General features: G+C 40.3%; 1 protein-coding gene across 7 annotated transcripts in view; it reads left to right on the forward strand.

Annotated features, from left to right (window-relative positions):
• The window catches only part of PATJ (PATJ crumbs cell polarity complex component), a 145,582-nt gene that overhangs the window by 273 nt on the left and 129,588 nt on the right, over positions 1–15,721 (forward strand). For 6 of the 7 annotated variants that reach the window (XM_084528545.1, XM_084528543.1, XM_084528549.1 and 3 more), the window contains exons 2-9: positions 3,910–4,076; positions 5,150–5,205; positions 5,288–5,454; positions 6,471–6,662; positions 8,013–8,152; positions 9,933–10,131; positions 11,799–11,927; positions 13,427–13,639. In XM_084528545.1, coding sequence (XP_084384671.1) covers positions 5,184–5,205; positions 5,288–5,454; positions 6,471–6,662; positions 8,013–8,152; positions 9,933–10,131; positions 11,799–11,927; positions 13,427–13,639 — 1,062 coding nt within the window. In that variant the 5' untranslated portion in view covers positions 3,910–4,076; positions 5,150–5,183. Of the gene's footprint in view, positions 1–130; positions 443–3,909; positions 4,077–5,149; positions 5,206–5,287; positions 5,455–6,470; positions 6,663–8,012; positions 8,153–9,932; positions 10,132–11,798; positions 11,928–13,426; positions 13,640–15,721 lie in introns of those variants that run through there. The other variant, XM_084528544.1, reaches the window with a different exon arrangement.

Genomic DNA, 15,721 nt, shown 5'->3' on the forward strand with positions numbered 1-15,721 from the left:
TGGTCCTTAGGGGCTGCTCCATTGGAGAGCGGCTTTTTGGTGTTTCTACGGGTGTGGGAGCTCAAAAATGGGGCTGCTGCCAGGGTTAGGGGTGACCAAACGAGCCCCCACCGTGAAGGGGGCGCGCTGTTTCAGCAGAACTTGAGGACTTGGTGGCTAATGTAAGCAGGGCAGGACGCCCTGCATGTGTTTGGGAAACGACACTCTCAGGCTTCCTCCTCCTCCTCCTCCTCTGAGAAGAGGTTCCCAAGTGGAGACCACCTCCTGCTCCTCTGCCAGAGGCGTCGGGTGCGAGCTCAGCCTCCTATCAGCCATCAGAGAGCCCACAGCGCTCCCCTCCAGCCTCCAGCCCGCAGGAATTCAGGTTCTGCTTGTTGGAAGTTGGCGTGCCTTCGGCGTGAGTAAGGCTGCTCCCGATCAGTGTGGAGGCTGGTCATCACAGGTACAGGGGGTTCTTCTGCTTCCCTCATCTCTCAGACACTAATGGTATGCTGCAGCACGCTCAGCTGGTCCCCGGAGTGGTTTTTTGGATGGTTAACAATGTTTAGCTTTGACCTGCTTTTCCCTGGAGGTGGATGGTGCGTTTTTATTTAGGTACTCACAGCGCTGTGCAATTGTTTCCTCCTTACAAGTGCCTGGAGCAGTCAGCACGCGCGCTGTAGCACTTGTATAAAAACTGTAACACGACACAGAACAGCAGGTTTTGGCCTTCTGAAAGGCGTGTACACGCTAGGCTTGGTTGGACTGAATTTTTCTCTGCGTTACCAGGGTGGAAAACCAAGTAGAACAGCAAAGTACGTGCGAAATAGTGTTGTTTTTAACAGTACGTAGCTGCTCCGTGGCTTGCAAAACATATTATTTTTAATACCACAAGTTAGAAGTGATGCTGCTTTAGGACCGTTTTAGGATTAAGATCACACTACCAAACGCTGTTTTCTCTTGCCTTTGCCTTTTAATAAATTTTAAGCGGTTTGGACTGAAGTTTTCCAAGTCAGAGATCTCTCCTGGAGCAATGAGGAAAAGGAAAGACATGCACTGAATCAGTCGCTCCTGATAACAGGGCTGGGGGAAATTACAACTGCAGTAGTGCAGAAAGGTGACTTTGGATGGGGAAGTACCCTTGGCTGTTCCCACGGCAGCCTGCTCGGCTGGCCCTGTTAGCAGCCTTTGGAAAACAGCAGCAGTTAGCAGCTGCACATTGAGGACTTGCAGCATTTCATGTCCCAAATGGCTGTACCAGGGCTGAGTCGGGAGAGCCACAGTCGAGGCAGGGCTTTCCCTACAAACGTGGCTCTTGAAGGGTTCAGGTTTTTGGAGGCCGAGCTGAAGGAGACAGGGCAGAAGCAGTTGTAGTTAGGGCAAGGGGGCACATGTGCAGAAGAAACTGCTGGCGAAACCATGCCCTCCTTCCGCTCCCAGCAGAAACCCCCTGATTTTTGTCTTTCAGCAGCTCTTCACGGAGGGCGAGTGCTTGTCAAGGCTGCTGCCAGAGGTGTCGTGTTCCTCCCTGGGTCTGGGACGTGCTGGGGATGAGCACCCCGCGTCTCGTGCAAGTGGCAGGCGGCTGGGGGGCCGTGGCAATAGAAGACTTAAACCTTTCAGCTCTTCTGATGACCTCTGCTGGCATCAGCATGGGGGAATTCCTGTTTTCTTAGTCTGCTTTTGAAGAAGATCCAAGTCTTAGGATCTCATACAAAACCTTATGAAACTTTCCCGCTCCCTACGATGCGTTGAGTCCAGCTCTTCAAAAGTGAAGACAGTAAAAACCCAGATGCATGCTGTGCTGAAGTGTTGTGTTTGTTTTGTTTTGTTTTTCCTGGTATTGGAAAACACTGAGCTTCCTGAAATCCACGATTTTCACAATGATTTTACGATTACATTGAGAGTTGGGACATGAATTTTGAACTTTGAGGTTTGCAGTTTTGTCTACCAACAGGATAATTAAGTGGCTGGAGAAATCGGAGAATGGAGCTAAGGAATTTGAGTGCAGAGTGGGGGAACTGCTTCTAACGAGACAAACCATAGTGTTTTGGGATCATCCTTCAAAATTATCGTCTAAGAATGGACCTCCTAATTTAGCAACACTCTGCTGACACCCTGCTCAGACTCGACCATCAGTGTTTGGAGATGGGTTAGGGATGACCTCTTTGGGTCCCCAAACATCAACAGATGCTAATATAGGGAGTTGTGTGTTTCCCTGGAGCCCAAAAGCCAGTCGTAGGGACTTGTCCTCAATTATATGGTACTCAAAAACTTGAAGTTAGTTTATATTCTCAGGGATGCCTTCACACCAGAAGGAGCTGTCTACTTTAAAATAAAACACTTTTTTTTTCCCCTACTCTTTTTGCGAAAGATCAGAGAACAAAGAAACACCGGGGGTGGTTTTAACGTACTGCACAAAAATTAAATCATTAAAACCATTGCAAGCTGGCTGGAAGCCAGGTGTGATCACGAGGAATCCCGAAGTGCTGTGTAAACTTTCATTTTTATACCAACTCTACTCGAGATCCACTTCAGCATCTGCTGGGGCAGAAAGGTGGGCAGTGGCTCTTGGCAGCACATTGGAACAGCTCGAGCAGGAAGCTGAGGCTTTCTTTAATTTATTTATTTTTTTCTTCACCTCCTTCTTCAGGGGACTTCTTCTGCGTGTTAGATGGAGCCTCGATGTCCTACCTACATTTTTCTGCTCTTAATTTTTCTTTCCTGGATCTGTACCCGTTGTCATAATTGCTGTTGTTACAGCCACCGTAATGGAAAAAAGATTCATCTTGGAGACTGTCAGCGCGGCTCTTTGAGGCTGCCTTTGAGTGACGCAGGCTATTGCTCGCCGTGTGGTTTGCCAGGGCAGCTGAGCTGCTGCAACCACTAGCTGCTGCTGCAAGGTGCGGGCCCGGCCCCATCCCGCGTGCTGCTGCTGGCACTGGAGCCCGAACTGGGCACAAAGCTCCCCCCACCAAAACATGAAGGGGTTTTTGTGTGCTCAGCTCCCCGTTCCAGTTCGCTGTGGGATCAGATGAATGAGTGAGTGCGAGCCCAGATGGAAGGGAAGAGGAACAAAACGCGTGAAAGGTGGCTGGAGAGCTGGACCAGCCTCTTGGCTCCAGCTCTTAGACGTGCAGAGTGCTGTCAGGTTGTCATTATTTCCTGCCATGCTGCATTTCTTTTCTGGGTTTAATCTTTCCTTCGCCCTACTGCTGGTTTTAAGGTGTTTCAAGTCGCTTTTCCTCGTAGGAGTGGATTTGCATCTCGTTCTGTCGAGGGTTTGCTTTGTTGTTGTAACTGCTGATGTGAAGTGGGGAAACAGGGAAGTTAAATTGGGAAGAAAGAAAACATTTCCATATTCCTCTTTTGTTAAGGCTCCTGCCGTATTTTTAGTCAAGGAGGTGAAGTTTTGTCTTTTCGGTTTAGATGAAGACTCAGGAATGTGCAAGGAAATGGTATTCTCATCTGTTCTTCGGAATCAGATCTCAGCCCAGAATCAAAGGCTGCCGTGCTCTTAGAAGTGTTTTATTTCAAATGGAAAAGAAAACAAAGTCGCAGCCCTTACACGAGTTCAGATGCATTCCTGAAAATCTTTCAGGGGTCGAACGCTGCCTCAACCCTTGCTCAGGGTTTGATTTTGCAATGACCTCCTAAATGTGTTAATAGTCTTGCAGAGCTGCTCATTTTGCTTGGCCCTGGGTGGAAACCATGCTAACCCACCGGGTTCTGCAGGAATTCCTACAGGAGCCAAAGCTGTTTAGATACAGAGGAGCGTGCATAAATCAGGCATTGTGGTTTCTGACATACTTCCTCTTTTTTTTTTTTTTTCATTAGGTAAATTGGTTTAACCTGACTCTTCAGGAGAAGAGAAGCTATAATACTGCTGCCTTTTCACCCGCTTAATTAATATTCTCTTAAACATTGCAGTGTCCTCCCAGAACTCGAGACATTTTCAACTGGAGCGCAGACGGCGTCGGAGGCAGAGCTGAAAGGAGCAGTGGATCTGCTGGGAGGGGACCCCGGGATGTGCTTACCCTGGGGCTGCATTCAGGAGCATACGACCATTCCTGCCCTTGCATTGTAGGATTAATAAAGTAAATTGACCTTATTTTTTTTTTTTACATATGGCTATTTTTGTTCTAAAGTAATTCCAAATTTATATTATTCATAAACTACCCAGTTATATACAGGGCAGAGCTGAAATTATGTAAATTGAGCTTTTAAGTGGCTGATTTCTTTCAGAGGAGCTTGTACTAAGCGAAGAAACCTTGTTTCTCATGTATGTTTTGGTATAACTGCCTTGGTAGATTTCAGAACGACAAGTTCCACATCAATGTAATAACACACAAGTGACAGCATGAATTTATCATCGCTGCTAATTGCAAGTCTGTTGTTTTTATACTGCCATCTAGGCCTCAGCCTCAGTTGGAGACCTGTTCTCTTTGGCACTGCAGTGAGGGCGATAAAGGATATTGTGTTCCTTCAAAGCCTGGCTTGTACGTAGGAAAGAGAAAGGCAAGCACGTGTAGGAGAAGGGAGCAGGTTTCTTTCACCTGTTTGGCACCAGAGCTGTGACTACGCTGTTGGATGTTGGACTAGGCATTGATTTGGCCAGTTTGGGGCCTTAATGCTGTGCTCTCCTGTGGGTGGGGGGAACCTCATCACTGTTTTATAGGAAGATGCCAGGTCTCACCTATATTGCCATATGGCAGGGCTGAGCTCTTGTGATAAGAACACTGTCTACAAATAATTAAAGTAACTGGGGGGAACGTACATATTAAATAACAGGAAGATTTTAAGTATATGTGTGTTTGAAAAGATCACAACTATCACAACTTCAATGTCCACATTCACAGTAATTTGATTGAACACAGCTCCCTCTCAGTTTCCTTGGCCAATATTTTTTATAACCTGCATTATTCCTTGTATTTGGAGGAGTTGTTCCTCTTGTGTGTGAAAGAAAAAACACACGGAACAAGGACGATTTTCTGGATGTGCTGGGGCTGCTGTGCAACAGTCTATATTGAGAAGGGAGTAGTAGTGGGTTTTAATTAATTTAGTTATAGTTAACTTAGTGTCTTATTAGTGCATTTATTGATGGTGTACCTTTTAGCAATCTGCTCAAAGATATAATCTATTCCTTTATTCTTTTTTAAACCTCATCTAGGTCTTTCTGAGTAATTCCAAAAATACTATCCAACATGCCTGAGAATCCGGCTGCAGGTAGGTAGTCTGCAAGTGATTACTTCTGTTAAGCAGTGAGAAACAAAGCTCCGTTCCTGACTTGTGCTACTTTGTGGTGCAGATAAACAGCAGGTGCTGCAGATCCTCGATCGTCTGCAAGCAAAACTGCGTGAGAAACGAGATGCCCAGCATAATGAAAACCTGACTGTTTTGCGTAACACGCTCAGGAGCCCTTTGTTTAACCAGATACTGACCCTCCAGCAATCCATCAAGCAACTGAAGGAGCAAGTGAGTGTAAAATTACAATTGTTGATGTGATGATAACAATGCTGCGCTTGGAACTTAAAACAGGGTATGTAGGCATGTGTTAATGAGGACGCTCATTAATAAGCTGTAACTTGGTATGAGTGAATGTTGGCCTTTTTCTTTTCTTGTCAAGCTGGTATCTGCGCAGTCACTACTGAAATGATGAGGGTTCTTGCAACAAACCAGTCACGGGGCAGAAAGCTTTGAAAGGGATGCACAAGAGCCAGGCACTGAGAACCACATCAGTCTGAGAAAAGCATCTGCAAAAGACATCAGCTGTAGTACTTTGATACCTGAACACAGTTGGAACTAGGACTCTGTTTTTCCCAGAAGCTAAATGCTGTTTATGAGCTGACTGGCAGCATCTTTTCTCCCTAAAACACACCGTCACTTAGCCCCTGCTGACTTCCATGAGAATGGTTAACCTACGGTGGGAAATAAAATCTAGAAAATCACCCTGAAGATTTGCCAAGCTCTGATACAGACAAACCCAAGCTAGATTTGAAGTGTGTTAGCTCTGGCAGTGGAATGGACTTGTGTGGATTGGTTTATAATGCCAGTTGACACTTAGACCTTGGATGTGGGTGTCGATGACACCTGTACACGAAGAGTTTTCATCACACAGTTTGCTAAGTCATTATCTGTCAAGACCAGAAATTGACCTGCAGGTTCTAGCAATGGTAGCATGTTAAATGGTAGCTTGTGCCCTAGGACAACATGGCATAGACTAGACATTTGGCTCCTGTGTGGCTAAGTGACTCTTAAGATTTTGGATACTTGTGCAAAAATCATCCAGGTTTGCCTGACAGTTGCACCAGTGTTTGAGTGTCTCTTTAATATTTGGTGCTTTTGTGTGTCTTGTTTCTGGAACGTCATGGTGAAGAGAGAAACTTGATATGGTAGCTTGCTTCTTTGGCAGTCTTTATGCAGATCATATATGTGGAAATCTGTGTTTATGTTTTTAGGAGTTTTACTACATCTTTGTTCGTTTTCAACAGCTCAATTATATGCCTCCTGACTGGTCAGGAGATTTTGATTTTACCAAAAGAGGGCTACTAGTGTTTGCTGACAAATCAGTTGCTGCTGGAAGCGTGGGTATACCTCGCAGTTCACCTGAACCCAGAGCATCTACCTTCAATCCCAACCTGGGAGTTAATGAATTCAATGCAATCATCCAAAAGATGGCAAAGGTAAGGCTCTCAGGTTCAGTGAACCAAACTTGAATGTCAAACTTTTTCTTGCATGCCTTTTTTAAAAAAACTTTTTCAAACAAACACGTTTGTTGTGTATCTTGGAGTATGATGCCATCTAAGCCACTAAGAGAGCAGAGTTACTGAGGATCGGTTTTCCCTGTGAAAGATAAGTAATATGGAAAGTATTTTCTTTGCCTTTTTTTTTTTTATTTTCTACCGAGCATGCTGATGTAGAAATGAGATGTCAGTTGCCAGAAAACATTTTTTTTTTTTTTTTTTTTTTTTTTTTTGGTATTTGTTGACACTTAATTGAAAATGGATGTTTTCTGCAGAAACTTGTTTTGATGGAAAGACACTTTTATCAAGTACATTTTGAATTGGAAATGTACCAGCTTTGTTGATATATGAACAGAGCAAATGATTAAAAGAGCTGGCATGTAATATTTTATTTAACTCTTCTTTTAATATGTCTTAACTTTGCCAGACAGATGCTGATTTCATTAACGTGACATAGCATGTACCAGATGCTTATGGAAGTTGTACAGGTGCAGACATCCACCCATGTGCAATTGGCATTTATACCATGAATGCATTGTTCTGTATTACTTTGAACCATTAATTTAATTGGTTGGTTGTGCCTTTCTATATTAAGTAACTGTTGCTAATTGACTACCTTAATGTAGCTGTAATATTTTGAGCATAACTCTTCTCGTTAGTGTGTCATTAACTCATCTGATAAAAGATTTAACAGTAAAGGCTGCACATTATTTGGGATAAAACAGCTGTGATAGAAGCGCTTTCTCTAAGTAATACTTCCCAGTAAACAACCCCAGAAATTCAGTATTAGAGCCGAGAAGCAGGCAGTTGCAAAAGCAAACTTTCTGGCATTCAGTGTGAGCTTGCAGGAACGGGAAGGAAATTAATTTCTTTATTTAAAAGCTGCAGTCTTTTGAACATGCACCTAAAATCAGCATTAAAAGCAAAAGGAGCCAAAAGACAAGTAATTTAGTTTAGCTATGCAGCATTTCCAGAAACCCCAAATATATTGCTCTAGACAGCACTTCGTTCATAGTTTTCATCCAGTTTGGAATTCATCTCATAATGTGAATGAAGTGTGAAAGCAGCTCTTAAATTCCCTGAGGTTTCAGAACCTCAGAGTGCTTGCATATCCAATACTCTGTTATATTAAAAATAATAAATGGAGGAGCTTTTATAGAAATAACATATTCAGTATTTTGCCTTTGTTTAGTCTTAGGAGGAGAACAATTCTCCTGGTGTTCATAAATTTTGAAGTAGCTCATTCTATTGCATTAAAAATTAGTAAATCAATGTTTTCTATTTTACTAGGGGAGACAAATAGAATCGATAAAGATTGAAAAGCCTTCTGTTGGAGGTCTTGGATTTAGTGTGGTTGCCCTTAAAAATCACAGCTTGGGAGAAGCTGGTATCTTTGTCAAGGAAGTCCAGCCAGGAAGCATAGCTGACAGGTGAGATCTTTATAATTGTGTCGGAAAATTGCAGCAATTCCGTGATGGGAAAAGTCATGATTTTTGCACTGAAAACTCTGTCAGGCTAACACGTTTGTCTAGGTTTTCTGATGGGATGTTTTGGTGGTGGTGGTATCTTGAGTTCTGGCTTTTCAACTAAGTGGACTCATCCTGAGGATCAGGTTTTCAGATGAGTTTCAGATATCCAAGCTGTTCACAAATGGAATTTCCAGAAATCATGACTCACTTAAGAGAATCTTGAGTACTGATTGAAAAACAAAGACAACCCGGAACAGAATACAAAGAAAATAAAAATTAGCCTCTGTTTGAATATTTATCCATTGTGTCCCTGGAAGATTTTTTCCCCTTGTTTCTTTATTTATGTGCCTATGACAATGCTCTATTTATAGTTGGGTTTACTGTTTGTTTCCTGTGTAAATTTAGATCCAGTCCTCCCAACAGATCCCTGCACAGATGTCATCATTGAATCAAGGCTTCAGGCAGTTTTTTTCCCCGTATTGTCTGTGGGTTTTCACCCAACAACAAAAGACAGAGCAATCATTTAAAAATAAAATGTGATTGTAAAACCACAAGAGTTGGCATGAGACAAATGCAGTGCTTGGAATTATGTTTAAAGAAAATGTGTCTAGATTTCAAGTCACTGGTGTCACTTTTTAAATAACACATGTCAGGAAGTGACAACGCAGGATGACAAAAAGAGTGGGGAGAGGTTGGAATGATAATGGCTATGGGCCCACAGAGAACACACCAGAGAACACTTAAAGAGAAGCATATTAGGCTCTTTCAAAGTGGAGACAGATGGACTGATCCGGATGTCAAAGGAGGGTGAATATCTCACTTTAGGATTTGATGACCTGCTGCTCACTTTCTTTGATGAGAGAATCTAAAATATGGCTAATGCCTGAAGAAAGAGATTTCAGGAAAGCATCTTAAATATCGCATGATAAAAATGAAATGTAGAATGCATTAGTGGAGATGTACAGCTATATTGTTTGGGACTTTTTATAAATTTCCTCAGCGTGCTTCGCATTTTGCTTCTGAGACAGGATCTCCTGGAGACTTTTTTGGATTCCTACAGAGCTTTGAAGGCAGTGTCTGGCTATGTAACAGTTTGGTCTCGTGCTCAGAATGAATATTGAACAAAGCAGATGAGTGATAGTTTCTCCCTTGTCACAAATCTAAATTAATCACTAGGATGAATTAACTATGAGATTTGTTATCTTAAGGTATAATATAAATTGAACTGTGTATTGCCTGAAGAAAGTTTGATGTCTGAGGTTTGATAATGTAAATTTTGAGAGAAGTGTTAGTATGCAGCTTGACCACCTTTAGATCAGATGATACAAAAGAATATTGTAGCCTGAGTTGTGGGTACTCGGAGATAACGTCACGTACTTCTAAAAGTAACGAATACTAGTTCCTAGTTCATTGTATAACTACAAAAATGTTTTTTCTTGTCCTATAATTCAATATAATCAAAAACGAATGAGGGAATTTTATGGAATTTTGAATAGTCGAAGGAAGAAATTGAGTAAACACAAACGGTGATAAAGTTGGAACAAAACTTGGTTGGGCAGTTCAGTACAATGTGCACTGCATGTAATTTGTAAGGTGGTGAAGACAGTCTAATGAGCAGATTTCTTTTGTATAAATCATTTAACCTTGCGTAACTATTTTGCATGCTCGTGTTTAAATTACCCAAGCCTGTTATGAAGTCACTATGCTGCATTTAAAAAATTTCTTTTAATGTTTTGTTAAGGGATCAAAGACTAAAGGAAAATGACCACATACTGGCCATTAATTGCACCCCATTGGATCAGAACATTTCCCATCAGCACGCTATTGCACTCCTCCAGCAAGCCACAGGATCTTTACATCTGGTTGTTGCTAGGGAGCCAGTTCAAGGAAACAGCAGAACTTCATCTGTCTTATTAAGTGATATAAATCCACCTGAGACCGTGAGTGTTGTAATGCTGTCAAAATCAGATTTTGAACTATGCTGGATACTTTTTTGTACTTGTAAGTGTTTGTATTAGCTAGCTCTATGTATACGGATTTTTTTTAATCAGGTTTTATCTGCAGTGACATTTGATTTAGACTGATCACGCAGTAAGTATAATGCTTCCATTGCAAAGCTGCATGAAGTTGTTATAAAATAGATCCTGGGTTTTTATGGGCTAGCAGAAGCTTTAGTAAATCAACATATTCCTAGCAGCAGGGTCTGTTCAGGGTAGGCTGGGTAAAGTGTTTTACGAGTATACCCAGCTGAAAACTACTTGTGCTCAGCAATTAAAGATGCTCTGATTACATCTTAAATGACTGTAAACATAACCTATCATGAGCTCTGTTTGAAATATCCCAAGCAATTTAAACTTAAGCTACTCAAAACATAAAGTCTTGCTTTCAAAAGCAAGTTTTCAAAAAAAATAAGTAGAAAAAAAATCTGTTAACCACTCAATCCATATTTATCAGTTGTTGTTTTTTAAACTGCAGGTTTCATTCATTGTGAACCCTTTTGTTTTCTTTAACAAGGAGGGATTGTCACTCAGAGATGTAATAAGCTAGGGCTGAACTCACATCTGTGTTCAAACCATGTGGTCCAGGTGGCTTCGCTGAATTTGGTTGAACTGCACACCTAAAGTCAGGGTTTGCAATATTGGAATCTTAATTTATTATGCGAGTAGGTTTTGATGAAAATCTGGTTAAGAGCAGTGCTTTTCCTTATACTCAGTAATTATTTCCCTTATGATTATTACAGAGCTAGTGAAATCTGAAGGTTTTAGTGGATAATCAATATTGTTTATTGCACTGAAAATTTTAAAGAATTAAACTTTAACTGCTTTTTCATTGAAAGATCTGCACTGAACAGACTAACAAAATAAAATACAAATATATATCTCTACGGGGGGTCTTTAAACTTCTTTTATGATATTTAACTGGCTTTGGCAAAGACTTTCAGTATGCTAATAAATCCTTTATTCACAGAAGACTTAAATCTGCCTACTTTGCTCCATTTTGGTTTCTATGAGATATTAATCTGACAGAAACATTGGCTGGGTTTGGGTTACTTAACAGCTTTGTTATTTTCAGATTGTCTTGTAGAACATAAGGTCATAGTACAGTGTAGCTTAGAAACATGCTTCCAATTCAGTATGGCAAAATTTTATACTGTGCTATTAATTCAGCATGTACTGGTGGTGTTTAGAGTGTGTAAGTGACATAACAGATATAAGAATTTGGGCAATGCTAAGTGAAAACTAGGCCAGTGCAAGCTTCCTGACTGTTTTTCTCTGTTGTTTGCCTTAGTCTTGATTTCTGAAAAACTAGAAGGATAGTTTTCATTTTGGCAAGAAAATCTTGAAATCTCTTTTTCTTAGTCAAGCTTTTTCCTAGTATCCTGTTATGAAAATAAAAGACAAAATGTATGTTTGAAAACAGATGAGAAATCCCACAGAGTATTTATACGGAAATGAAGCTGATGGAACAAAATCCAACAGATCTCTAATATGTGGCAGAGAGAGAAAAAAACTTGCATTGATTAATTCTTGTCATTCCTGGTACAGGTGAAAGTGAGAAACATTAAAGATGGACTGAAATTAAAACCTCCTGTTTTTATTAATTGCAGATTCACTGGGGCCATGTTGAAGACGTTGAGCTGATTAACGATGGCTCGGGATTAGGCTTTGGAATTGTAGGAGGAAAGACGAGTGGTGTAGTTGTAAGAACGATTGTTCCTGGGGGATTAGCAGATCGGGTAATTTGTTATATTATGTCACTTCTTGTTTGATTGTAAAGTATAATTAACTGCTTTTGACAGTCTTAAAATAAACTAATACACTTAAACAAAAGGAAGCCGATAGCATCAAAGTCTGAATGCCAACGTATACTTTATAAATAAATACGTTGAAGGTATGATTGAGGAAAAAGTCAGCACCTGATATGAATTAAGTTGTTTCTCAGACATGCTTTGGCTCCTAGAACATTGTTGAACATGCAGAAATTTTGAAAAGTTGTAGAACTTAATATTCCCAGCTCTTCTGATATTTTCAGCAGGACTTCTTGAAGTTTCTGATATCCTTTAAAGTTGTGCATGTGTGGTTTGCAACTTGCCTGCCGCTCTTTAAAGAATCATCACTACATTTCATCGCTGCTACATTTCAGGAGCAGAGCACACGCAATTGCAAGCAGGGTTTGGATTTTTAATGTGAATTTGGTCATAACAAGTTACTGCATCTGAGGTCTGGAACCCATGCAGACAAGATCCAGTAACAAACAAGAGAGACAGGCTAAGGTACTTCCTCCAGTTAAGGATGGAAACAAAAACTGGAGATTCAGAGAGCTTTAATGGAAAACGTTGGCTCTTGCTTGACTGCCCCCCTCTGAACCTGTCATGTATAAATGAGTATTTTTTAATTATTGTGTAACACCTGTTTTGCTGTAAGGAATAAAGTGTCTCGGCTACAAATGAAGCATATAAGTTAAGAACTCACCACATCATTCTTAGCTGAATGAGACATCATTAAGAACATGTGAAATAATGAGCGCATATATATATGTTAAAATGGATGAATTTGTAAATGAGTTTGAGTCAGTCCTGGGCATAATTCCACTGTGATTGCTGCATAAATCAGTGCACCTAAGGTGGTAGGACTGTGCTGATCAATACCAGCTGAAGATTTGGTCCTATGAATGCTAGTTTATATTAGAAATGATGATGTAGACTATGAATTATAATTATCATGTTAGAAATGGTTTGTGTGTGTGGAGTCCTGTTACTTTCAGTGGAGTTTCTTGATGGAGTTGGAGCTAGGCATATAGGAAAGTAATTGCCAGGTTAATATAGCAGTATTCTGGGAAACTAAATAGTCCTAAATGAAAGTGCTGTGATTTTTATTCTAATCCCTATTCTATGTGGATTGTTCCATGAAAATTCAGTACATAACAGCCCATGAGATTCTAAAACAATGTCTTTTATTTTCTCCTAAATGAGAGAAGTAACCAGTTTCTTAGGAACAGTGCCTTCAGCCTGTGTATCTTAGTTTTGGAAAAGCTGATTTATCACTGTTTACTACTGTGGAAAAAAGCAGTGATTAATTATGTGAATACTTATTTAATATGTTGTGGTAGTGGTCAATTTTACAGTGTCCTCCTGGACTGGCTGTCAGGAAAATACCAGCCTTTTCAGTTTGGTAATGGAAAAGATTTTATTTACAGCCTGGAATTTTTTTTTTACAATGTTGTTTGTGTTTCAAGGATGGGAGGCTCCGAACAGGAGATCACATCTTACAGATTGGAGGGACCAACGTGCAGGGAATGACCAGCGAACAAGTTGCACAAGTGCTGAGGAACTGTGGGAATTCTGTTAGGATGATAGTTGCAAGAGACCCCAAGTGTGAAATTACCGACAGCCCGCCAGCTCCTGTGAGCTGGCCCGTTAGCACGTTACCTCCCTTTCAGAATGGAAACGTAAGTATCTGATGTTTACTTATGGTGTTTTTAAGTATGTTTGTGGCTTGTGATTAGAAGGGAGGAGAAAAGAGCAAGCTTGGCATTTCTGGGTGTGAAGAACTCATGCTTCTCCTCTTTTGAGTTCCCAGATATCATATGTATGAGTTTAAGTGATCGTTATTTTAGGCCTGCTTCCTCTAATTTTCCCCTTTTTCTTATATGCTGTTAATACCTATAATCTTGGGATCAGAATGACCAGCTTTATGGAATTTATTTCAAAGTGGCTGATTTAATTACGAAGACCATGACCATTATCAATAAATGGCGCTTCTAGTTCTCCTTCTTAGCTCATTACATTTTTGCTAATCAATCATTTGTAAGTGGATTTAAAACCTGAATATGAATTTCCATAGTCTGAAATCCAGAGTGCCATGGCCAAACCAGAATTATTCAGCAGTATCATCTTTTTATGAAACATAAGTGTAATGTTTTCATAGTCTACACTACTGTCTGTGATAGGAAATATATCTAAAAATTTTGAAACTTGTTTTAGCAAATCTTAACATGGTCATATCAAAGTCTCTTGTTTTTGAAGTCATTCTTTTCAGTTTTGAGTAATTAAAATCAACAAATGCTACACTAAGTGTACAGTAGGTCTTGAAACATAAACAAAGCTGTGCTTGTGCGCCATCTGCTACTACTGTGCTGCTTAGATTTAGGTGTAGAATCTGAGTAGCCTTTTCTCTCTTATCTAGTCTCTTGAATATGAGTGAAGAGAGCTTTTTTTTTTTTTTTTTTAAACACCATCTTTAAATGTCAGACTAGGAGTCATTGTTACAAATTCACCTTCGTGCTTACTGCGCAGTCACTGCAAAGGCAGCCATCAGCTTTGGGAAGCAGAGCACGTCTGGCATCTCTCTGATATGCTATTGTGGCTGAAGCTGTCGTGAAAGTATTTGGGTCCTTCTCAAACTCTTCTCAGAAGTGTAGTAGGAAACTTGAGTGGCAGAGAAATGAAAGAGGGGTAATCTACATACTTTAAGGTCAGAGTCTTAAAAGTGGGCTTGTTTAATAATCTGAACATATTTATTAATTTACTGACGATTTTCTCGGTCTACCTTTCAGTTTCTGTTAATTCACAATAGAACTTCCTCCTATAATCTAATTTCTCTCGTTTCTGAGTACTTTCACTAGCCTTGAGCTTTGAAATAGAAAAGATTTTCCATTTCTGTTTTACAAACCAGCAGAAAGGCTTTTTTTAATATGTGTTATCTTGTGCTTTTTTTTTTTTTCCCCTAGCTCTGTATTAAAATTTGATTTCCTTTGAGTCTCCTGCAGGAGAGAGTAACTGAAACTTCTAATGTCTGTGCATGGGTAGGAGAAAACTGTTATTATCTGTGTTCTCAAGGATACTGAAGGCAATATTAGCAGCCTACTGGAGCTGATTGTGTTTACAACTCTGCACTTTGATTTTCCAGATTACACTTCGATGTTTTGCGTTCTGCCAGTAACATGAGTTAGGGGAAATTTCTGTAGCACCAGAGCAATGACCATGAAGGACTTGAGATTGCCAAAACAGCAGGACTCTCAAGTCTGTAGTTCCATTTCAGATGTTGCTATAGGCTCATTTGTTGATTTGATTCCCTCTCCTAAAGATAAGGGACAGAGCACCAAAATTTATCTTCATCCCCATCAGTGTCTTATGGAGCAAGAGAGTTGGAAAGCAGTTAATAAGTTGGCTAGTGAAGGTGGGTGTGATAAGAAAGGAGATAGCAGTTTATTAACTTCAGTGAAAGGTGAAATAGGTACAACTGTAACTTTGGCTTACTTCTTAACATAGGTCCTTCCAGAGCTGACATCTGGCAAGTATTTGATTAAGTTTATTTTGTTCATTCTCTTAAATGGACCTGGAAATCAGAAACTGTTTCTTTTCCCTGTGAGCATTGATACCGTCCCTATTGACTTCATCACTTTAACAGACCTCACTATGATCACCTCCTTATTTTTGGTCCCATTGGGCTATACCTAGTCCTTGAAAACAAACAGCTTTATGTATTTTAATTTGTCACTTGCAGTCCCAGATCTATGCGCTTGATTATT

This window comes from Aythya ferina (assembly GCF_964211825.1).
Source record: "Aythya ferina genome assembly, chromosome: 8".
NCBI classification, from domain to species: domain Eukaryota; kingdom Metazoa; phylum Chordata; class Aves; order Anseriformes; family Anatidae; genus Aythya; species Aythya ferina.